We start from the raw sequence: 23,963 nt of genomic DNA, 5'->3' as shown, positions 1-23,963 counted from the left end.
CAGACACTTGAGGATTCCTCAGCCTTGCTCCAGCCACACTGCGGCAGCTCGCTGGTCAAAGCTCAGCAGAAGCTTGAGGATCTGGCTATTCAGATATTAATGGATTTCTATTGTCAACCCTGGCCTCTATCCCTGATTGGTATTACTGCTGTGCTTTTCACTACAGGACTAGCTTCAGTCACAGTGCAAGTGTAGGATTTGGGTCAGAAGCTGCGGTTAGCTGTGTGTTACCTCACTGTAGTGGCAAGCTTCATTCTAGTCAGATGCTTCTTATGATCCATTCTCCCTACTGTCTAAATTGCTCACAGTATAGCTGACCCCCCTTCACGATAGGCTCCGCTGCTGTAGTGCTGACCACCCAAAGATGGGGAGAAAACCTTTTGCTAGGGCCAGTCACCTGCTTTGTGCAGGCTGCTTTGGAGCCCTTTGCTGTCCCTTGGCGTAACAAATGGAGCCGTTCCTTATCCATCAGGCACCTGTCAACATTACAGTCCACCCTTGGAAAATCGCCTATTCAACCATCAGCTAGAACAATGTATAGATAGCCTATCCTATAGGCTGATCACGTACTGCCTTTCTGATCAGGTGATGTATATCCAGGGTTCTGGTGCCAAAAATGTTTCTCAGTTATGTCCGCCACTGCCGCTGCCTTTTCCCCACCAGAGGATCCAAACCCCAGGTGGCATCCCTACACCATGGCATTGCCATCATGCTCCTGGGCCTCCGTCTACCCCAAATGCCCCGTAGATGTTACAACACAGAACAGCTGTCTGTCGGACAAATAAATGGAAAAACCTACTGGACAGGGACAATAATGCAGACAAATGAAACACGAACCAACTTTGCCCTTAAAAATCAGCCTCTGCCTGTTGGCAGTATGACCGAGGTTACAGAGTTAACTCCCCCTTAGACCTTCTTCTGTACCAGGTTCTCAACGCAACTCATCATCTTCTGAAGGACACCAACCCCCAGCTGGCAGGGATTGCAGGCTTTGCTTATCCTTAGGAGCTCCACAGTATTTAGCTACAGCAGTACCATGAAATTTTGCAACAGCCATGGGAACTCTTATAGATCCACCCTTACAAGGGCTAGTCTTAAGGGCCATTGAGTTAACTCAAAAGGCTCCAGATAATTTACAAATGATGAAGAACTGAAGCTGTAATCAATTTAGCCAGGGACGAAAGTAATCGAACTGTAAAAGGTGAGTGGCCCACTCATCTTCCCACAGACACAATATGGTGCCGCCCCCATCAAGGCCTTTTCTTGGTTTGTGGGACAGATGCTTACTTATGTCTACCAATCAATGGATGGGTATCTGCACCTTAGCTTTCCTCACTCCCCAGATGAATATTGGCCCTAACAACCAGACTCTCACCGTACCTCTGACAGCACACGTGCGGTCAAAAAGACCCATCCAGTTTATCCCCTAGTTTGGTTCCAAAATTTTGGCTGGGATAAGTATTGGAACAGGAGGATTGCTTCATCACTCACCTTCTCCCATATACTATCCAAGGACTTCACATGAAGGAGGAAACAGAACACGCTCTATCTTGAAAGCAGGACTCCATCTTGGGCTGGACTGTGGACCTTGAGCTATATGCCCAGTATCTATGGAAATGAAATATCCACTAGAAAACCAGGCCCCCTGGAAGGAAGAGGCCCAGGGCTCTCTGTGGCCTAAAAGAATGTCCTAATTTTCTGTGTAACTGAATAGAATCATACATTCTATTATCCTTACTGGGCTATGACCACAGGCTTACTGATAATTGTTGACTGTTAACTACCTAGGCTTAAGGCATATGATTGCGGGTTAACTTTGATTGTATCTTTCTTTTTCCTTTGTTCAAACTAGTTTCAGGGAACCTTATACACGTAGGGTATGTAAGGCTTTCACAAAAACTGGTCGGGGTGCTTGGCTAAGAGGAGACTCTGCCTTGAGCCTTCCGGTGTAATAAACTGCACTACACTATCTGCATTGTCTTTCTGAGTGAGTTCATTTCCCAGAATGCATGGCGACAACGCACAGACGACACTGAGAGAGCAGCCACATCTTTAGTGGCCTTACAGGACCAGCGAGATTATTTGGCTAAGGTGGCTTTACAGAATAGGAGAGGGCTAGACCTATTGACAGCTGAAAAGGCAGGCCTCTGCCTCTTCTTGAATGAAGAATGCTGCTTTTATATAAACCAATTAAGAATAGTAAGAGACATGGCCTAACAACTAAGGGAATGAATCATGAAAAGCAGAGAGGAACTAGAAAATTCCTGAAGTAATTGGAACAATATCTGGAGCTGGGCATTGTGGCTTCTCCCTTTAACCTGTCCTCTCTTCATGTTCTTAGAGGTGCTTTTGTTTGCCCCTTGTATTCTCAGAGATATTACCAGTTCATAACCTCTCGAATCCAGAAAGTTGCAAATGTTAATAGCTGAATATAGTCTCCTAACTGACCTGGAGCTCTGAATATCCTATCGAACATGAGATGATGCTTTCTGCAATGAGTGATAGAAGCATCAAGAGAGGGCAATGAAGAGGAAAATGTCAAATTTTTACATAACTTCCTGCTCCTTCTGCCTCTGTAACTCAGTTTGCTCTTTGCAAAGTCTTAATCACGTAGGTCTCAAAAAGTGGGGACTCAGAATACTAGGAACTGGAATTTATCTCACTCACCCTAGTCCTGTTCTTTGCAATTGCCCTAGCCCCTGCAAATCTCAAACTCTCTTAATCATGCCTGTCGAAGTATAAAAACTCTGTAACCCCTTTGTTTGGGGCTCAGAGCTGGGACTGTTAAGTTCTCGGGGCCCGCCCGCATAATAAACCTGAGTCCTCCAACTCTCGGAGTGAGGTGTTTGGTTTTGGCAACAATGGAAACACTTTCAGCCTCCTGGTCTCTGAAGTTGGAGGTCCCTTGCCTGCAGACAGGTGGTCACAGTGCAAATCATTTTGTGAAAACATGTTTCCTCAGGCTGCAGAGTGTAGTGAAAAACCCTAATTATTCAGGGCATCCTGTGGCTTCCAAAGTGGCACTAGCAGTCAAGAACCGCTTGGCAATGCAGGATACACCAGAGTGGTGAGTTCAATTCCTGGATCAGGAAGATCTCCCAGAGGAAGGCATGGAACCCATTCCTGTATTCTTTCCTGGAGAATCTCCATTGGCAAAAGAGCCAGGCGGGCTACAGTTTATGGGGTGGCAAAGAGTCAGACTTGGCACGCTAAAGGCAAGGAATCTTTGGCAAGAGTTCTGAGAACAAAGCTTTGCAGGAACCCAAGGCCCCCAGGTGATTCCCGCCAAGCACGCATTCCCCACCACCCCTCCCCCAAGGGCACAGGCAGAGGCGGTGGTGGGCCACACCCATCCTAGAAAGAGCCCTTCCCCAGGCAAGCAGCGCAGCAACCTTTCTTTCTCCAAGTTCCCGCCCTAATCCTCAGCTCCAGAAAGGTCTCAGGAGTGCGGAGTGTGAGGCTGCAGCGCAGGGCTCCTAAATGCGGTTCTTCACCCGCCAGGTTTCAAAACCCCTCATAATGTGTGTCAGCTAGCCCAGTGGTCAGGTCCAAAGTCTCCCGTGAATTGTACTGTGACCTGTTCTCTGTAATGCAAAAAGAAAGGAGAGCTCTCGGGGGTGGTCTGCAAAGAGAAATCACCACAGGTAAGCACCAAACACAAAATGTGATTAGCATATCAGATTAGTCTTGATTGCGGCCTACAGATCAGGAACAGGGGAAGCCAAAAAAAGGCTCCGAAAACGGCGGGGGAAACAAGAAGCTTCTTTCTCCAGTTTCACTTTATCGGTTGCAGGTGAAACAGCTGTGTGGATGCCTTCGAAGGTGTTTTCTCAACCTGTGGATGTGCGTTTTTGAAATAACATCCCCAGGAAAGACTCACGGCAGCAGGAAGAAGGGGAGGAAATGGCAGCTTCTCAGGTAAATGTCCTGTCCCGGGTCTGGGAATGTGTCTGCTTTTCCTCCTGAAATGCCTGGACTGAGAACCTGCAAACCTTTAGTTCTCTGAGTCTAAGTTTTCTCCCTGGGGGATTGGGTGTGGCCTTCTTCTTATTTTTCCCTTTTTTTCTTAAAATAGTGAAGAACTGGTCTTTAGATTGACTTCTCTGTTAAATCCCAGAGCCTGCTATCCATTGTCTGTATCCCAGCTTTCTCTAGAGCATGATGAATTCTCAAAATGAAATAGTGACGTTGAGTTGTTCACTATAAGCCGTTTGTGTGAGATCAACACGGGGAAGCACTGGTACCAGAGATTCCCACTGGGATGTGGTCTGGTGTTAGGATCATGGTGAAGTAGGGGAAATGCTGTGATGAGTTTACATATGGATGCAGCTTCAGCTCATTAGAACCGGAGTTACAGATTGTCCTTATCGAGTGAACTCAGTGGTCCACAGTTCTTCAGAAAAGTTTCAGAAATGAAAACGTTGCAGAGACTGCGCTCTATCGATAAGGGAAACTAGCTACTTAAATGTAGTTCAGTTCACTTGAGTGCAGTTCAGTCGCTCAGTCGAGTCGGACTCTTTGCGACGCCATGAATCTAAGCACGCCAGGCCTCCCTGTCCATCACCAACTCCCGGAATTCACCCAAACTCATGTCCATGGAGCTGGTGATGTCATCCAGCCATCTCATCCTCTGTTGTCCCCTTCTCCTCCTGCCCCCAATCCCTCCCAGCATCAGTCTTTTCCAATGATTCAACTCTTCACATGCGGTGGCCAAACTACTGGAATTTCAGCTTTAGCATCAGCCCTTCCAAAATTAGGCCACAGATCGGGAAAGGCATATATGAAGTGAAATTTGCTTATGACACATTTTAAAAATCTTTATTTATTCGGCTGCACTGGGCCTTCGTTGTGGGAGGTAGGATCTTCAGTCATCCTCGTAATTTTCAGGTTCTTTGATTGTGACATGTAAACTCTTAGCTACAACGTGTGGGATCCAGTTTCCTGATCAGGGAAAGAACCAGAGCTCTGTGCATCGGGATCTCAGAGTCTTAGTCACTGGATCATCACGAACTGCCCATACTAATATGTTTTAATGATAGATTGAGATCATAGTTTCCATAATAGTGCCAAAATACTCATGCAATGATAATGCATTCTTCCATGTACTTCTTACTCCATGACTCATGTTCATCGGTTTAGGTGTTTCTGTGAGATTCCCATGCTATGAATTTGTTTTTCTCCATTTGATTTGAACACTCACATGTGTTTAGCAGAGATACTGGTTTGGGGAGTGGCGGTTTTCATCCCAAGCCCAGGCCTGGTCTTTTCCAGTACACTCCATGCTCACATCACAGAGTCTCATCACAGCTTTGTATTTTCCAAAATGTTTACAAGAATCTTATTAGTCCTAATCTATGCTCAACTGTATTAAAATTTAAAATAGAGCTCATTGCTGTATTTTAAAATGTATTAAAACTACAGCACATTTTTAATCCATTCATAATTACGTGAGTTTAGTGACAGGAAACTTTTTTCTCTCTTCCTCCTAATGAGTATATACCCCTATTTGAGTGTATGTCTGTACTCAGTGGAGATGAGTTTGACTAGGCTCCAGGAGTTGGTGATTGACAGGGAAGCCTGGCATGCTATGGTCTGTGGGATCCTGAAGAGGTGACACGATTGAGCGACTGAACTGAACTGGACTGTATGTATCAAAATATTAGCATGACTTGATCAATTTTCTTTTCTTCTTCTTCTTCATCTTTTTTTTTTTTTTTTTTTTTGGTTAGTTTTTTTGAAGAACTCTGTGGAAGGCAATGACTACCCTGTCCAGTATTACTGCTTGGGAATTTCTTGGACAAAGGAACCTGGCAAGTTAGAATCTATGGGGTCACAAGAATTGGACATGACTGAGTGAATGCAACTTTTCTTGTCTTTAGTATTCTTTACAGTTACAAAATCTTCTCTCACCTTTTCTTAGAGCTGTCTCTGTGAATCTGTCATTAGTTAAAATTTTATTAGTTAAAAGCTAAAGTAAATAAACTGAAGTAAAGTTTAAGCTCTGCTATTTAATGGCTGTTTGATAAAATATGTGCCAAAAGGTATGAGAGCACCATTACTGATTTTGAGTTGTTTCAAGGGCATCCACCCCCAGCATGACAACTTCCGTCCACCGTGTCAGGAACATAGTAGTTGAGGCAAAACAGAGACCATTGTCACCTGGCCACCGCCTCCCGGATATATTCTACAGCCGATTCCTCAGCCTTCTTCCCTGTCGCTTTCACTTCTTTCCCTTTTGGTCCGGACTGATTTACAGGAGCCTGGGTGTTGCCTCTGAGCCATCCCAAGAGTGCCTTCTCTTTTCAGGGAATCACCAAATGGTGAGTCACCTGGTTGCTGCAGGGAATCTCTGTCTTTATCTGCCCGTGTCACCTGGTGGCTTAGCTGCAGGGTTCTCAGCGGTCACCTTTCACTGTGGGACTCGACTGTTGGGTCACTCGACCATTCTGTGCCATCAGTCGCTCGGAGAGACCACTGGGGAGAAAGGCACGCCTTTCTGTCAGCCAGTGCCTCTCAGTACTCCCATTCTATGGTAGGTAGGCGAAGAGTGGTTTCTGTTATATCCCAGGAGGCTCTCTCATACTCAAGCCTTGGCTACATTGTCAGAAACTGGAAAATTTTGACCCTCCAAAAGGCCTGGCTCCAATACAAATGGGGGACCCCCAAAAATGGCCTCTGAGTGGCACACTAGGTTTTGCCAAAAGATGGGAAAGGACTCAGAATTTCCTTCCGTTCTGTTGCCTCCCTGTCTCCTGTCCCTCTCTGTGTCTCTCCATCAGATTTCCTAGATGACCCCTACTCGGCCTTTCATATCCACAGGATCTCTGGGAAAGGATTCTGAGGTTCCCTTTGGTCCAGCTCTTTCTTCTACATTCAAAAGCCTGAAGGATCAAAAACTGCCCTAACATTCTAAAGAATCCCCTTCTAAGGAAGCTGATCTCTCAGGTGGAGAGGGAACCAAGCTTCCCCCACTCCTGAACATCCTAAAAAATTCCCTTCTGACTACTCCTGTTTCTCAGGCCTGGGAAGGACCAAGCTTCCCCCACTCCTGCAAATTCCCTTAACCCTTCAGATTCTTCTGATGGGCCAAAGACATCACTTCCCACCAGAGGGGCAGTCCAAAATTTTATCAGCTGAAAGATCAGAGACAATTGGAGCATTCGTTGGTCTATATTTTAGCTATAAAACTAAGACTACAGAAAGGGAAGATGTCTTTTTGACACAAGATGGCCCTGATAGTCTTTAGACTGGAGAAAACTGGTTAAAATGAAATTTTCTTTCCCTTGGAAACTGCAAAACTGGCTCTTTTTGCATATGCATTTACAAACAACTAGCTTGTTAAAAGGCCTGCCTAGGGAAAAGCTTGAAGTTAACCCCTTTCCATTGAAAAACACTGCCCACTTTGCCTTAGACCTGACTCACCCTTGGGCAAATCAGAACTTCAAGCCAAGCAAACAAACAAGCAAACAAAAAAGAGGGTCAAAGAGACATTTTAAATCTCAGGCAGGAAACTATGAGATCTCTGTCTATTGTCTGAATTTATGTATATCACAGTATGCACTCTTTTTTTTTTTTAATGCTGAAGTTGTAAATGAGTTCTAATTTAATTGGCCTAAAAGAAAGGAAACACTTAGAAATCAGACAATTCTAACTACAAGAGAAATTAAACTAAATGAATTTCATATTCTCGTGAACTGGGAAATATTCAATATTAAATATCCAGTATTAGTGTTTGTTTGCTAATCTGATGTAGATATGTCTAAGAGTCATTAGGCACAGTATTTTCATTGTGCCTAGGTTTATTATAAGTTAAATATATTTTAATATTTTTTATATCTGTTACAAGTTTGTCAACCAGCAAAGTACCTCTCGGAGAAGGCAATGGCACCCCACTCCAGTATACTTGCCTGGAAAATCCCATGGATGGAGGAGCCTGGTAGGCTGCCGTCCATGGGGTCTCTAAAAGTCAGACACGACTGAGCGACTTCACTTTCACTTTTCACCTTCCTGCATTGGCGAAGGAAATGGCAACCCACTCCAGTGTTCTTGCCTGGAGAATCCCAGGGACGGGTGACCGTGGTGGGCTGCCGTCTATGGGGTCGCACAGAGTTGGACAGGACTGAAGTGACTTAGAAGCAAAGTACCTCTAGTAAAGGAAAAGAAAAAAAGAGAAAAAACCTCAACGGAAATGTAAAAAAGATACGAGCTTTCAGAGAAACTCTTTTAAGAATAATTATATTTAAAAATGTCTGTCTAAAACATTCTCTAAATTTTGGTAACCTGAATTTCTGGGGCTGTGCTACACTAAGTGATGGAAGTTTATTTACTAGCTAGGTCATTTCCAAATAAAATAAGATCCTGAAACATTCATCACTGAGGATTAACTTCCTCTTACAGAGAAAGTAGAGATTTTGGACTATTCATGAATAATGCTTGATGCCATCCTGAGATGTTCTCTAGAAATGTTTTTATAAAAATTATCACGGGTATTTATGTTCACCAATCTATAGAATGCTTAAGTTCTTGGTTGCTTAAAGAAAGTAGGATGTGTATTTTCACTAAAGAAGGTATGAGGGATGAAATTACATTTTATGAAGGGAAAAGGAAATAGATCTGACTTACAGATGGCTGTTTCAGGATAGGAGAACAAAGTCATGGGTACAGAAAGTGATAAGAATATTTTATGGAAAGTGGACGCCAAGGGAAGAGTTTTGTGCATAAATACAAGTTTTCTTGAGATGTTGAGCTGCCTTTGATACTGGATTTTAAGTTTCTTTACCTCTGAAGGGATGTGTTCTGTTTACCTTTGAATCTTCATTACTTTGGCTAAGTGAATATAGTCTCCCAGTGATCTATATGATTGTATCTGACTGAGTGTTATAACCCCTTTTGAAATTTGTCCACAAAACTTCCTAAATAACTTGATTTCTAGCTGGCTTTGGAATGCTTCAGAGGGCCCCTGAGACATCCCAGGGAACTATTAAACTACCTGGGTTCATTGGACATGTTAAATTACATGGGAAGTACTGTTGAAGGGGTGATAAATCTCAGATTATGCTGTATGGTGGATGTTACTAATATAGACATCTTAAAATTATGTGAGTTCATATAGATCTGTGAAGTGAAGTGAAGTCGCCCAGTCATGTCCAACTCTTTGCGACCCCATGGGGTGTAGCCTATCAGGCTCCTCCGTGCATGGGATTTTCCAGGCAAGAGTTCTAGAATGGATTGCCATTTCCTTCCCCAGGCGACCTTCCCAACCCAGGAATCGAACCCAGGTCTCCCTCATGGCGGGCAGATGCTTTACCATCTGAACCACCAGGGAAGCCCAAATATTTATTTATTTGGCCGCGCCAGATCTTAGTTGCAGCATGCAGGATCTAGTTGCCCAACCAGGGTTCGAACCTGGGTCCCCTGCCTTGGGAGTTCAGAGTCTTAGCTGCTGGGCCACCAGGGAAGTCACCATAGATCTGATATGCCCTAATAAAATGTGGTCAACTATAATTCTACTTATCCTGTGAACGTGTTACAAGTCACAGCAGTGACCAGGTACACTGTCAACTGCAGTTTAATCAGATTTAAACATGCCTTCTATGGTTTCACTCTGGTGCCTTTGTAAGAATACTGCGACTTCATGATTTACGGAAAAGATTTTTCTAAGGTCAACCAATAAACAAGTCAGACTGGAATTTAGTTGAATCTCTATGTTAATAGAACAAAGTTTTCTTAGAATGCAGCTTTCAATAAGAGATTATGAATTTCTTTCCCTTTAAGGGATTTATATTCATTTTTAAAATCTTTTTTTTTACTTTGGTAAAGTGAATAAGCGTTCCTTAAGATTATGGTACATGTAGACAAAGCTGATTCTTCTTCTACAAAAATAACCCCTCATGCTTAGACGTTTGCCATCCTGATGTCCTTAAAACATGGCCATGGTCTGCTTGTCAATCAGGGAATTAAAAATGGGTGAACAATAGCTGTAAATCAAAGAGTCAGGGCTATGGGAAATCCAACATGGCTGCCTGGCTTTTCCCGGCTCCCTGACAAACCTCATTTCTATATGATGGGTTAAAGCCTTCCCGGGCTACAGGGTTAATGCCCTCATAATGAAAAAATTATGTTTCACTGAATATTAACTTTTTTTTCATTGCTAAAGTCAGTTTCTAGTTTTGTTAACTAAAGTCTAGTGTTCACTATGATTCACTTCTGAGATAGTTCCTTCTTCTGTTATATTTCTAAAAGATTTAATTGTGTTATTAAAAAGGATACTCTAAATTTGTTTCTAAAGCTAATCTCAGTAAGCAATCTTCAGATAAAGAATAGATGCTCCGTGATATACAACCAGGAGATTACCATCTGGCTAGTCATTTAACAAGAAAAGTCAGATGACCTGGAGTATACTGGGCTCTACCTAATGAAAGTTCTTGATCTTTCCTTCTTACTTAGTCCTGACTAATAATTGCTAGCTCTAGCTATATTATTTTCTATGTTGCTTGTTTCAGAGGATTGATTCTTATGTTACTCAATGTGTGGCTGAGCCTGTGATAAAATGCTGATATGCAGCTCCACATGCTCTCAATGATTGTAATAATGTAACTCTAGATATGGGAAGAAGGAAGAAAAGGGAATATTTTCCTGGACCAAGAGGCTACTTAGACAGGTATGGTCCAGAGATTTTGCTACTCACAAGGCCCGCTCTAGAAACAGCACATTGAGTGGCCTATCAATGGATCCTTCCCTAGACTTGGGAATGAGCCTACCCAGTGCCGCAGGACACAATGGCCAAGAAATGCCCCCAGAGCATGGTCAAATATGTGGCTATGAAGGGACTCTGCTGACTGGACTCTGCCAGCTGTCTCTACAAAGCTGACATCATGATTACTGTAAGCTCCTGACATTCAACACCCTGCAAAAGGAGTTCAGAGTAGAGATCAGAAATAAGGCACTCTGCTCTGGGAAAAACCCAGAACTGGCCTTCCGAGAGGGAGATGTTTTTAGGTAAAGATTTTCTGAGCCCCAGTGCAGGCTTCTCATACCTAGAGAAACACTAATGTCACGAACCAATGTCCAGTCCTGGTTTTCCTGGCTAGCCACTGAGCAGCTTTTCTACTTCTCTTCATCTTTGGGCCATGTACCTTTAACTTTCTTGTAAAGTTTGTTTCTTCTAAAATACAACAAGTTTCCAAGTGGTCCTGCAAGAATATTCCCTGACTAACACCTAGACAACGCTGAAACAAGTCACCTTATCATTCCATGGACTCTCATCTCCCTCCATAAATGCTCCCTGACAGAGTAGACAAAGGGAACCCAGAGCCCCATGGCCCTCTGTTCAGCCTGAAGAAGCCAGAGTGGTCTTTGCCCTCTTTTCCTGGAAACTGGATTCCCAAATGTGTGAGAAGGGAAATGGGTAGATAGTAAGACGTGACCAAGGTATCAACAAGGGCCAAAAAATTGGCCATAAAAAGAAAGAGGGAGATATATGGTGACACAGGGACTAAAGATCAGATAAAACAGAAGAGGGTCTTGGAATGCAGGAACGAAAAAACAAGACCCTTAGCATCGTTCCCTCCCCCATGTTGTAACTGTTGATGGATTTCAGGTCCTCCTGAGCAGTATAAACAGTCTCTCCTCCTACCCCATAAGCAGAAATTGTTTTTCTTACTCTTCCCCCACCCAGTATAGGTGCCTCATCCATTCAGCAAATGATCCGCAAGACCCCTATCCCATTCCTTGTACCCTGGCTATGAGTGGACTAAGGACCCCTGCCCAACATCCGTTCTCATTTGCGCTGGCCTGCTCTTCTAACAGCGTCCCCCATTCTAATAAATTTTACTTCCCTCTCATTTTGTCTCAAGTCTGGAAATTCTTTTCCAACACAACCCCAGACCACAAGAAAGGTTACTATCCTATTAGACCTGTTGAAGTGTGTAAAACAAAGTTCCAACTTAAGTATGAATTCTTACCTTAGTATTCTGTTTCATTGGGGTTCAAAATCCTCATTCATCGAGCAGAATTTTCAACATTACTAACTCAAATAACCTTGCTAAAAATGTGGCGATTTGGCCCCACTTCAGAACTCTTGGTTCAGAATACATTAAAAAAAAAAGTCCTATTTCTTTGATAAACATTTATACTGCGTTACACGAGTAGAACACTGAAGAATAAATATGCTCATACTGCCCTGATTATTCTATAATTGCTCTTTCAGATGAGAGTAGTTTCTCTAATGGCTTGTGGATCATCACTCATCCTCTTTTGTTCACATTAGAAATTGGGTAGAAAGGAGTACTGTGTAAAAAATATATTGTATAATACCAGCGAAGCCACTAAATCTCGACCAGGACTCTCAACTTGCCGTTTTCATCTTGGATCACATTAGGAAGACTTCCCACGGCCTATTGGTATCTGCACTTTGTATTTCAGGGATGGCTGACGTTCCAGGATGTGGCCATAGACTTCACTCAAGAGGAGTGGGAATGCCTGGACCTCGGTCAGCGGGAATTGTACAGAGATGTGATGTTAGAGAACTACGGGAACCTGGCCTCCTTGGGTGAGGACAACTGCCTTCCAGAATCCCTTATCTACCCACTGGGTTTTAGTTCCGTCATGTCAGGAATGTCTTCTGAAATTTTCTGCTTCCCACCGTAGTTTCAGATCTCTGCTTTCTAGGGCCAAAATGGGTATTTGTGAGTTTAGATAGAAAGGGGATGATTCATGATGATTCGTTATTCTGGTGACGTTTTTCTTCCTTGATATACTCTGCCTCCTTCCTTCCAGGTTCGTGGTAATTATGTAAGTTCTGTGGTATTAAATAGCTGCACCCTCTCTTAATTTCACACAAGGAGCAGCGAGGAACTCATCCTTCATCACATGGTTTTGGAAGATTTGCTTCAGTGAAAATGGTTTTCAGAAACCTGGGTTTGTGTTTGCTACTGTGATAGAAATGTATCACCTGCCCCATTCTGTCTCTTAAATCATTCGTGAATTTATCTCCAGTGATTGCTTTTTCCATCACAGTGTGAACTACAAGTCTCCTCTTGGCTTGTGACAAACTGCATTCATTCATTGTTTTTCGATTTCTTGGGGGCCCTAGGAAAACTCTGCCAATTTCTGAGTAACTGTATGAGAGTCCTTTTAAAGTTTCCTTCTACCTCTAGACAGAAATGTGTGTGGATTGGTAGACAAACTGCCAAACTTCTAGCGATACTGGGGATGGGTTTTTGTTCTCTGGTTTATAATTTCCTATCCACTGGGAGCGACACATCAGATCAGATCAGATCAGATCAGTCGCTCAGTCATGTTCGACCCTTTGCGACCCCATGAATCGCAGCATGCCAGGCCTCCCTGTCCACGACCAACTCCCAGTGTTCACTCAGACTCACATCCATCGAGTCAGTGATCCCATTCAGCCATCTCACCCTCTGTCGTCCCCTTCTCCTCTTGCCCTCAATCCTTCCCAGCATCAGAGTCTTTTTCAATGTGTCAACTCTTCGCATGAGGTGGCCAAAGTACTGGAGTTTCAGCTTTAGCATCATTCCTTCCAAAGAAATTCCAGGGCTGGTCTCTTTCAGAATGGACTGGTTGGATCTCTTTGCAGTCCAAGGGACTCTCAAGAGTCTTCTCCAACACCACAGTTCAAAAGCATCAATTCTTCAGCGCTCAGCCTTCTTCACAGTCCAACTCTGACATCCATACGTGACCACAGGAAAAACCATAGCCTTAACTAGACGAACCTTTGTTGGCAAAGTAATGTCTCTGCTTTTGAATATGCTATCTAGGTTGGCCAGAGAAGGCAGTGGCAACCCACTCCAGTACTCTTGCCTGGAAAATCCCATGGACGGAGAAGCCTGGTAGGCTGCAGTCCATGGGGTCGCTAGAGTCAGACACGACTGAGCAACTTCACTTCAATTTTCACTTTATGCATTGGTGAAGGAAATGGCAACCCACTCCAGTGTTCTTGCCCGGGGAATCCCAGGGACGGGGAAGTCTGGTGGGCTGCCGTCTATGGGGTCGCACAGAATCGGACACGACTGAAGCGACTTAGCAGCAGCGGCAGCATCTAGGTTGGTCATAACTTTCCTTCCAAGGAGTAAGCGTCTTTTAATGTCATGGCTGCAATCACCATCTGCAGTGATTTTGGAGCCCAGAAAAATCAATTTTGGAGCGACACATTGGACCTTCTAAATACATTTCAAATTCAAGTAATTTTTCACTGCTGAAAGCAAAACCTCGTGACAATGAAAGAATGCACATCTCAAGTTGACTTCAAAGTTTCTCTTTTCCTTATATGATCTCATATTAAATATCTGTAGTGTATTTGCCCCAATTCTAACATGTTAAAATACGTTATTCTTTTATTTTATTTTATTTTATTTTTAAACTTTACAATATTGAATTGGTTTTGCCAAATATCGAAATGAATCCGCCACAGGTATACATGTGTTCCCCATCCTGAACCCTCCTCCCTCCTCCCTCCCCATACCATCCCTCTGGGTCATCCCAGTGCACCAGCCCCAAGCATCCAGTATCCTGCATCGAACCTGGACTGGCGACTCTTTTCATATATGATATTATACGTATTTAAATGACATTCTCCCAAATCATCCCACCCTCTCCCTCTCCCACAGAGTCCAAAACACTGTTCTATACATCAGTGTCTCTTTTGCTGTCTCCTATACAGGGTTATTGTTACCATCTTTCTAAATTCCATATATATGCATTAGTATACCCTATTGGTGTTTTTCTTTCTAGCTTACTTCACTCTGTATAATAGGCTCCAGTTTCATCCACCTCATTAGAACTGATTTAAATGTATTAAATATGTTATTCTGTTAAGTCAAGAATTTTAAAATAAATTGACATAAAATCTTAGCACATTTTCCACTATATTGTTCTCGGTTGATTCAAACTATGACAATTTTTAAATTATATAAAGACATCGTTTTTAAAAGTTCTAATTGGAATATAGCTGTTTTCCAATTTTGTACTCCTATACAGCAAAGAGAATCAATTATACATATCCGTTCAGTTGCGTCGCTCAGTCGATTCTGAGTCTGCAATCATGATCTGCAGCAAGTCAGGCTTCCCTGTCCATCACCAACTCCCAGAGCCTGCTCAAACTCATGTCCATCGAGTCCACGATACATCCAACCATCTCATCCTCTGTTGTCCCCTTCTCTTCTCATCTTCAATCTTTGCTAGCATCAGGGTCTTTCTCAGTGGATCAGTTCTTCACATCAGGTGGCCAGAGTATCGGAGCTTCAGCTTCACCGTGTCCTTCCAATGAATATTCAGGACTGATTTCCTTTAGGATGGAGTGGTGTGGTCTTCTTGCGGTCCAAGGGACTCTTAAGAGTCTTCTCCAACACCACAGTTCAAAAGCATCAATTCTTCGGTGCTCAGCTTTCTTCATGGTCCAGCTCTCACATCCATACATGACTACTGGAAAAACCATGGCTTTGACTAGATGGACCTTTGTCAGCAAAGTAATGTTTCTGCTTTTTAATATGCTGCCTAGCTTGGTCATAGCTTTTCTTCCAAGGAGGAAGGGTCTTTTACTTTCATGGCTGTAGTCACCATCTACAATGATTTAGGAAGCCCAAAAGATAAAGTCTCTCAGTGTGGAAACAGTGTTTCTCCCGCCAATTGCGATGAAACCGATCTGACCGGTGCCATGATCTTCGTTTTTTGAAGGTTGAGTTTGAAGCCACCTTTTTCACCCTCTTTCAGTTTCGTCAAGAGACTCCTCAACTCCTCTTCATTTTCTTCTATAAGGGTGGTATCATCTGTATATCTGAGTTTATGGACATTTCTCCCTGAAATCTTGATTCCAATTTGTGCTTCATCCAACCCGGTATGTCACATGATGTACTGTGCATATAAATTAAATAAGCAGGCTGACAATACACAGCCTTGACGTACTCCTTTCCCAATTAGGAATCAGTCCATTGTCACATGTCCAGTTCTCACTGTTGCTTCTTGACATGCATACAGGTTTCTCAGGAGGCAGGTAATGTAGTCTGGTGTTCCCACCTGTTTAAGAATTTTCCACAGTTTCTTGTGATCCACGCAATCAAAGGCTGTGGTGTAGTCAATACAGCAGATGTAGTTGTTTTTCCAGAACTCTCTTGCTTTTTATATGATCCAAGGGATGCTGGCAATTTGATCTCTGGTTCCTCTGCCATTTTTAAATCCAGCTTCAAGAGCTGGAAGCTCTCAGTTCACGTGCTGTTAAAGCCTGGCTTGGAGAATTTTGAGCCTTTGCTATTGTTTGAAACGAGGGAAATTGTGTAGTAGTTTGAGCGTTCTTTGGCATTGCCTTTCTTTGTGATTGGAATGAAAACTGACATTTTCCCGTCCTGAGGCCACTGCTGAGTTTTCCAAATTTGCTGGCTTATGGAGTGCAGAACGTTAGCACTATCATCGTTTAACTTCAAATAGCTCAGCTGGAGTTCCATCACCTGCACTAGCTTTGTTGGTCATCATGCCTTCTAAAGCCGACTTGACTTTGGACCCCAGGATGTCTGTTACTAGGTGAGTGACTGTATCATCGTGGTTATTTCGGTCATTAAGTTTTTTTTTTTTCCTATAGTTCTTCCGTGTATTCCTGCCACCTTCTCTTAATATCTTTTGCTTCTTTTAGGTCCATCCTGTTTCTGTCCTTTATTGTTCCCATCTTTGCATGAAATATTCCCAGTACCTCTATTTTTCTTAAAGAGATCTCTAGTCTTTATTGCTCTTTTGATCTCCTTCCCATTTAGGTCCCACAGAGCGATGAGTAGACTTCCCTGTTTCAATCATAGTTTTAAAGTCTCTCTTCTTTTTGAATTTCTTAAAACTAGTACTGTATTAAGTTTATCTTATTTGTTTTCAGTTTCCTCAGACATTTTGCTGTGTCCTCTGTTTCTGATTAGTTCTCTGTCACTATCATTTATGATTTTTAGGTTGAATCATCTAATAGACCATTCTCAGAAACATGTGTGGCAAGAAGTGGAATTAAAAATTACTGGCACCTAGGATTTCTGAAAGTGAGTGTTTGGTGTCTCCACTTAAGATGACTAAAAGCAAGAATTAATCATTAGATTGCCTATCACGTCTTAATTCAGTGGTCCTTGGGGGTTTTCATCTTGTTTCTTCCCCTATAACCTATTTCTTTGCCATGTCATTTTGTTCAGCGTTCTGTTTGTGGTCTCTGTTTTGACGGGTTCAGAAACCTAGTTAGTCTTCCTTCTGGTATCTGTCCCTTGGTGGGTGAGGTTGGTCCAGACGTTTGTGGCCTTATCCTCTCTTGATCTGTGCTTTGATTGCTGGTAACTGTGACCAGAGCCCGCCGGGGATATTCAGGGCTGTTGTCCCCTTGTTCTGTGGTTGTTACTGCCTTGTCTCTGGTGGTGCCTGCTGCCTGCGTGGTGGAATAGGGCCCCTAGATCGGATTCTTAGCTGTGATTCTGATCTGTGGTACCACGCTGCTGGGACTGGAGCACACCCACTGGGAAAGAAGTCACTAAGTATTACTCTTCTGGGGATGTTCACCTCAGGGTGTGCTCTGTTGTCCCGTCTCATGCATTCTGCCAGCTCTCATGTTATGTAGTGTTGGCACTGCTCTTGGCCCCACCCTAAGTGAGGGCATGATGGCCCGTGGCCCTGTTGTCTCTCAGATGTTGTTTTCACAAGGTCACCAGCATAGATTCAGTGAAGTCAGGTCCTGGGATTGCATTCAACATGGAGCTGGAGCCACTGTGGCGCTATGGGGCAGCTCAGGCTCTGTCCTGGTTCAGCCCCTTTGTGTGGGAGCCCACAGAGTGTACAGCTGCCAAAGCTACACCTGCCATGAATGAGAGAGCCCTGGTATTTGATTCAGATGCTCCGTAGGGGCTAAGGTTACAAAGCCGGTTGTGAGTATAAGACCATGGCTTGTGTCGCTGGGAGGAGAGGTTTCAGCTTTTCTTCTTAATCCCTGGGGTTCAGCTGTATTTTCAGCTCCATCTGTGCATTTGGCCAACTCACAGGTTCTGGTCCTGAGGCTGCCCCAGAGCACAGGGGACTGTTGATTGTCGAGGAGGTCGATGGGGGAGGCTACGGCTGGGGGATCAAATGACCTACATGGATGCAGTTTTTCATAGTCCCTGCTGAGCAGGGGCCAGTGTAAGGGACAAGGGATATAATGGGCTTCCTGTTTGGGCATCAGTCACCACTGGCGCTCAGCTCTCTGGTGGTTCAGGCTTCGACCACAAGCATCCCGTTTGCAGAGCTCCTCCCTCACTCCCATCACTTCAGGCTGTTTCCTCACAGCCAACAGCAGTCGTCTGCCTCAATCTGCTCTCCAAACCCCACCTTTCAGCACCCAGCTCTTGTCTGCATTGGTGGAAAAGCCTCTAAGGCTGGATGGGCAAGGCTGAGGTCAGTACCCAGTGTGCAGGTCTCACTCTGTCCTGCTGCCACACGCTGGTGGCTGTGTTCTCTTCCCACAGAGAATGAGGCTCTCCTTCTGTCCACACTGAGCTCCCCCAGTGAGGGGCTTCCCGGGATATGGAGACCTCGCCTCACTTTCATCTCCCCACAGGGTTGCAGCCACCAGCCCACTTCCACTTCTCTTCCTTTTCCTTCTTCCTGCTCTCCTCTTCCTTTTGTCCTACCTGGCTCAGCAGGAATCTTTCTTGTCTTTTCAGATTTCCAAGAGCCTCTGCTAGTGTTCAGCTGTGCTGTGTGAGAATTGTTCCATTTCTCATTCATTTGTGGAGACAGAGATGAGCTCCACATCTGCCTAAGCCTCTGGCATCTTGATCTTTCGGTCTCTATTTTATTTTTAAACTAGCTATGGTCATCAGTTTTCTCTATTCTTTAAAGATATTCAATGAGAATAGCAGGGAAAATGACTTGTTATTTGGTATCTTTCAGCTATGTCTCCACAAGATTCCCAGGATTTGATGCCGAAGAATCCAGCATTAGAAGGTGTATTCCTCAAAGCAAACCTAGGAATATGTCAAACATTTCACCTCGGAAAGTTAAATTTAATGAAAGACAGGGAATATACGAGGGTGAATGAAAGACAGAGAGGATGTTTATATGGACATAAACAAATGGAGACAGTTATAAATAATGCTAATATTACTGCAAAAAGAAATGAGCAACGTGCGTCAAATTGGGAAAAACACCAAGTTCAGTCTTCAACGTCCGCTGAGAAATGTAAGTGTTTAAGAAAAGATGTCCATCCTTTTTTGAAACATACATGTTCTCTAAAAGGGAACAAGGAAAATCTGAAAGGCAATCTAGTCTCTACTGCAAAAACTGATTCAGATAATTCAGAACCTAGGCTTCGACTAAACATGCATTCAAGCACGTCTGAATACCTACAACTTAACACTGAGAGGACAAACTCACAATTTAATCAATTTGAGGGATCCGTGAGCAGGGAGTCATTTTTCTTCCCACAAGAGATATTTTCTCTCCATTCCAAGGTGTATAACGTTGACAATAATGAAAGAGATGCCATCCAGCCATCATTGTTCAGTACATATCGTGATGTGGTTACTACACAGCAGCTTTGCATGTATAATAAAATGAGTCAGACCTTAAGTAAGAGCTCCAGCTCCAATAATTACCAGAGTATTTATGGTGGAGTGAGAAGATATTCAGGCAGTGAAACTGGGTATACGGTTGAAGGAGACTCAAAACTTATGAAACATCAGGAACCTAAATCTTCAAACAAGGATTCTAAAAGTAATACATTTAGAAATACCTTTGATAAAATGGCAGGTTTTTGTCAAGATAAAAGTACTTGTAGTGAAGAGAGGACTTGTGAATATGGTAAGGTTTCTAATCAGTCTTCAGAACTTATTCAACAGCAGACTGTTCAGAATCCACAGAAAGAAAACAAGTGTAATATATGTGGGAAAGTCTTTAGTAAAGCATCCAATCTAAGTAAACATAGGAAAATCCATACAGAAAGGAAATCTTTCAAATGTACAGATTGTAGCAAAGCGTTTAACCGTCGTTCACATCTTACTCAACATCAGCGAATTCACACTGGAGAGAAACCTTATAAATGTACAGAATGTGGCAAAGCCTTTCCTTACAGTTCAAGTCTTACTGAACATCAGCGAATTCATACTGGAGGGAGACCTTATAAATGTACAGAATGTAGTGTAGCCTTTTTCTGTTCCTCACATCTAACCTATCATCTGGGAACTCATACTGGAGAGAAGCCTTATATATGTAAAGAATGTAACAAAGCCTTTCTTAGTCGCTCACTTCTTACTCAACATCAGCGAGTTCATTCTGGGGAGAGACCTTATAAATGTAAAGAGTGTAACAAAGCCTTTATTCAGCGCTCATATCTTGCTAAACATCAGCAAATTCATACTGGAGAGAGACCTTATAAATGTAAAGAGTGTAACAAAGCCTTTATTCAGCGCTCACATCTTACTAAACATCAGCGAATTCATACTGGAGAGAGACCTTATAAATGTAAAGAGTGTAACAAAGCCTTTATTCAGCGCTCACATCTTACTAAGCATCAGCGAATTCATACTGGAGAGAGACCTTATTGCTGCTCCCGAAGGAGGCTCGGCATACACAAAGGCGGGATCGAGCCTCACCTTATAAATGTAAAGAGTGTAACAAAGCCTTTATTCAAAACTCAGATCTAACCTATCATCAGCGAATTCATACTGCAGAGAGGCCTTATAAATGTAAAGAACTTATGAAAACCTTTATCCTTAGCTCACATGTTACCCAACATCAGCAAATTCATACTGGAGAGAAAACTTATTATTGTACACAGTGTGGCCAAACCTTTATTTCTCATTCAAGGTTAATTGTACATCATCAAATCCATACTAGGGAGAAACCATACAAATATAAAAAATGTGGCAAAGCCTTTTTTACGAGTTCGGACCTTTGTCATCATCAGTAAATTTATACCGCCAATAGACGTTATCAATGTACAGAATGTGGCAAGGCTTTTATTATGCGTTCTTGGCTTACTAGACATCAGCGAATACATACTGGGGAGAGACCATATTCATGTGTTGAATGTGGCAAAGCCTTTGCTTGCAACTCGACACTTACTCAACACTGGCGAATTCATACTGGAGAGAGACCTCATAAATGTAAAGAATGTAACAAAGCCTTTCATCGTCGCTCATTGCTGACTCAACATCAGCGAGTGCACTCTGGAGAGAGACCTTATAAATGTACTGAATGTGGCAAAGCCTTTGCTCGCTACTCAACGCTTTCTACACACCAGCGAATTCATACTGGAGAGAGACCTTATAAATGTACAGCATGTGGCAAAGCCTTTAGTTGGAGTAATCATCTCACGGAACATCTGAGAACACACACTGGACAGAAACCCTAGTAATGGCACAAGTGATGGAAGAGATTTTCCCTAAATGTGTATCAGAAAACACAAGAGTTTATACGAGAAACCTATGGAGATGATGTAACGAATATGCAGAAAGGTATTTAATCAAAAGTTAAATCGAAGTAAATATCAGAGATTGCATAGTGGAAGGCATTTCATCATTCCTCTTTTCTGAAGTTTCTCTGAAGGAGAATGACTGTAGGGAGTACTCCATAGTTAAAACACATGGAAAGTGGATATATTAGCATAAATCGTGAGATGAAGGTTGATGGTTAGAAAGTTACAATTCTTAGTAATATATATATGCTTTTTAATATTGACGTGATTTGAGATTATTTGAAGTGAATGTTATTAAGCACTCAAACCATCCATACTATGCTTTGTTTCTAGTGTGTTTGCAGACATAGATTTTTGATGGTTTATTAAAGATTAGCCTTTTTATATTGTGTTGCAACCATTTCTATCTATCCTCCATTAGAAGATGAAGGATACCGTACTGTAAAATGGACAATGGCCATCTAAATGGACGTGTTTTTCATTGATGTGAAATATCTGGAGGTTGCCATGATGTAAGTGATCATTTAACCTTTCCATGTTGTAAAGTAAGCAGAAGTTGGTTGTAAGGGTTCAATAGTAATATCCCTGATTTTAAGAAGAACACAATGACAGTTCACTGCAATATTGATGTATCTTTATAATATCAACACATGTCATGATTATTACTTGACACTGTTGAAATAAACACAGCTTTTGTGATAACCTCGAAATATATTAGAAACTCTTCCTGGAAAAGGCATGAAATTAGTGTATACCATGCTTGCTAAGTGCTTCCTAGCCTTTGTTTGGTAATCCATAAAAATCACAAGTCTCACATCATTATAACAGAGAAATGAATATCTTTCTCTGTACTTTTGATCTGTACTTAATCATGGATCATGCCGTGGATTGTAAAAGGTTTTATTTGAACTATGTATGCAATTAATACATCAAATCAGATCAGATCAGTCACTCAGTCGTGTCCGACTCTTTGCGACCCCATGAATCGCAGCACGCCAGTCCTCCCTGTCCATCACCAACTCCCAGAGTTCACTGAGACTCACGTCCATCGAGTCAGTGATGCCATCCAGCCATCTCATCCTCTGTCGTCACTTCTCCTGCCCCCAATCCCTCCCACCATCAGAGTCTTTTCCAATGAGTCAACTCTTCACATGAGGTGGCCAAAGTACTGGAGTTTCAGCTTTAGCATCATTCCTTCCAAAGAAATCCCAGTGCTGATCTTCAGAATGGACTGGTTGGATCTCCTTGCAGTCCAAGGGAGTCTCAAGAGTATTCTCCAACACCACAGCTCAAAAGCATCAATTCTTTGGCGCTCAGCCTTCTTCACAGTCCAACTTTCACATCCATACACGGCCACAGGAAAATCCATAGCCTTGACTAGACGGACCTTTGTTGGCAAAGTAATGTCTCTGCTTTTGAATATGTTATCTCGGTTGGTCGTAACTTTCCTTCCAAGGAGTAAGTGTCTTTTAAATTCATGGCTGCAGTCACCATCTGTAGTGATTTTGGAGCCCATAAAATAAAGTCTGACACTCTTTCCACTGTTTCCCCATCCATTTCCCAAGAAGTGGTGGGACCAGATGCCATGATCTTCGTTTTCTGAATGTTGAGCTTTAAGCCAACTTTTTCACTCTCCTCTTTCACTTTCATCAAGAGGCTTTTGAGTTCCTCTCACTTTCTGCCATAAGGGTGGTGTCATCTGCATACCTGAGGTTATTGAAATTTCTCCCGGCAATCTTGATTCCAGTTTGTGGATTATTAATAAAACTGAATGGCTTTTCGTGTTTCGGTGATTGTAATGACTGAAATGTTAACCCACTACCAACAGTAACCTCTCCCACCTTATTTAAGGCTGTAGTGAAGAGGCCACAATGAACTGTTTGGTAGCACAGAGAGATGTCATATGTGGAAATTACTTGACTCACTGGCTTTAAACTTCTCACAACCTCATATATATTCCCTCACTTCTATGTTGTACCTCCTCTCCCATTTTGTAACTACTTGGACACTGTGACGATTCTAATAAGAAGGATGATACAGAGTATTGTTGACAGTTTCCCTAAACTGCTCCGTGCTGTTGCTGCCTCAGCATCTGTCTGGGAGCAGGCAGCCTGCAGTTCCCTGAGCTCAGAGCAGCAGTCCTATGAGCACCTGCACGAGATGACCACCTTACTTGGGACCAGCGGTGTTGCTGAACCCCAGGGTCTATTCACAGACCCCTTCCATCCCACCGAGAGTCAATTTCTAGGCAGGTTTTTAAGTCTGGGTGTCCCCTAGGAGAGAAGGATCTGGAATTCTCAAGGAGGAAGAAAGCAAAAAGGTTCCCCCCCCCCCCTACATTTCTGAGGATTATATAACAATCATATATCCTGTTTGAGGACAGTCTCAGGAAAAAAAAAAAATTCTGGCCAATCGTGTTGTCTTACAATGTAAATTATTGGAGTGGATCTAGTGAGGTCTTTACAACCTTCGGACATTGTTTTGATTCACTGTAATAACTAATTAAAAGTATATAACTCCATTGCTGACACTGGCGAGGGGG

At 42.8% G+C, this 23,963-nt stretch overlaps 1 protein-coding gene across 4 annotated transcripts in view; it reads left to right on the top strand.

Moving 5' to 3' along the window:
- The first annotated feature begins 2,782 nt into the window (after positions 1-2,782).
- LOC123327518 (zinc finger protein 519-like) overlaps positions 2,783-23,963 on the top strand; it is a 35,813-nt gene continuing 14,632 nt past the window's right edge. Inside the window, exons 1-4 of one of the 4 annotated variants that reach the window (XM_044931549.2) lie at positions 2,783-3,644; positions 3,794-3,918; positions 12,424-12,550; positions 18,898-22,365. In XM_044931549.2, the coding sequence (XP_044787484.2) occupies positions 3,904-3,918; positions 12,424-12,550; positions 18,898-20,648 (1,893 nt within the window). In that variant the 5' untranslated portion in view covers positions 2,783-3,644; positions 3,794-3,903 and the 3' untranslated portion in view covers positions 20,649-22,365. Of the gene's footprint in view, positions 3,645-3,793; positions 3,919-12,423; positions 12,551-16,939; positions 17,028-18,897; positions 22,366-23,963 lie in introns of those variants that run through there. The other 3 variants (XM_044931553.2, XM_044931550.2, XM_044931552.2) reach the window with 3 other exon arrangements.

The sequence above is a fragment of the Bubalus bubalis genome, chromosome 18, assembly GCF_019923935.1.
Source record: "Bubalus bubalis isolate 160015118507 breed Murrah chromosome 18, NDDB_SH_1, whole genome shotgun sequence".
Taxonomy (NCBI): Eukaryota; Metazoa; Chordata; class Mammalia; order Artiodactyla; family Bovidae; genus Bubalus; species Bubalus bubalis.
This window is presented reverse-complemented; position numbering and strand designations above follow the sequence as displayed.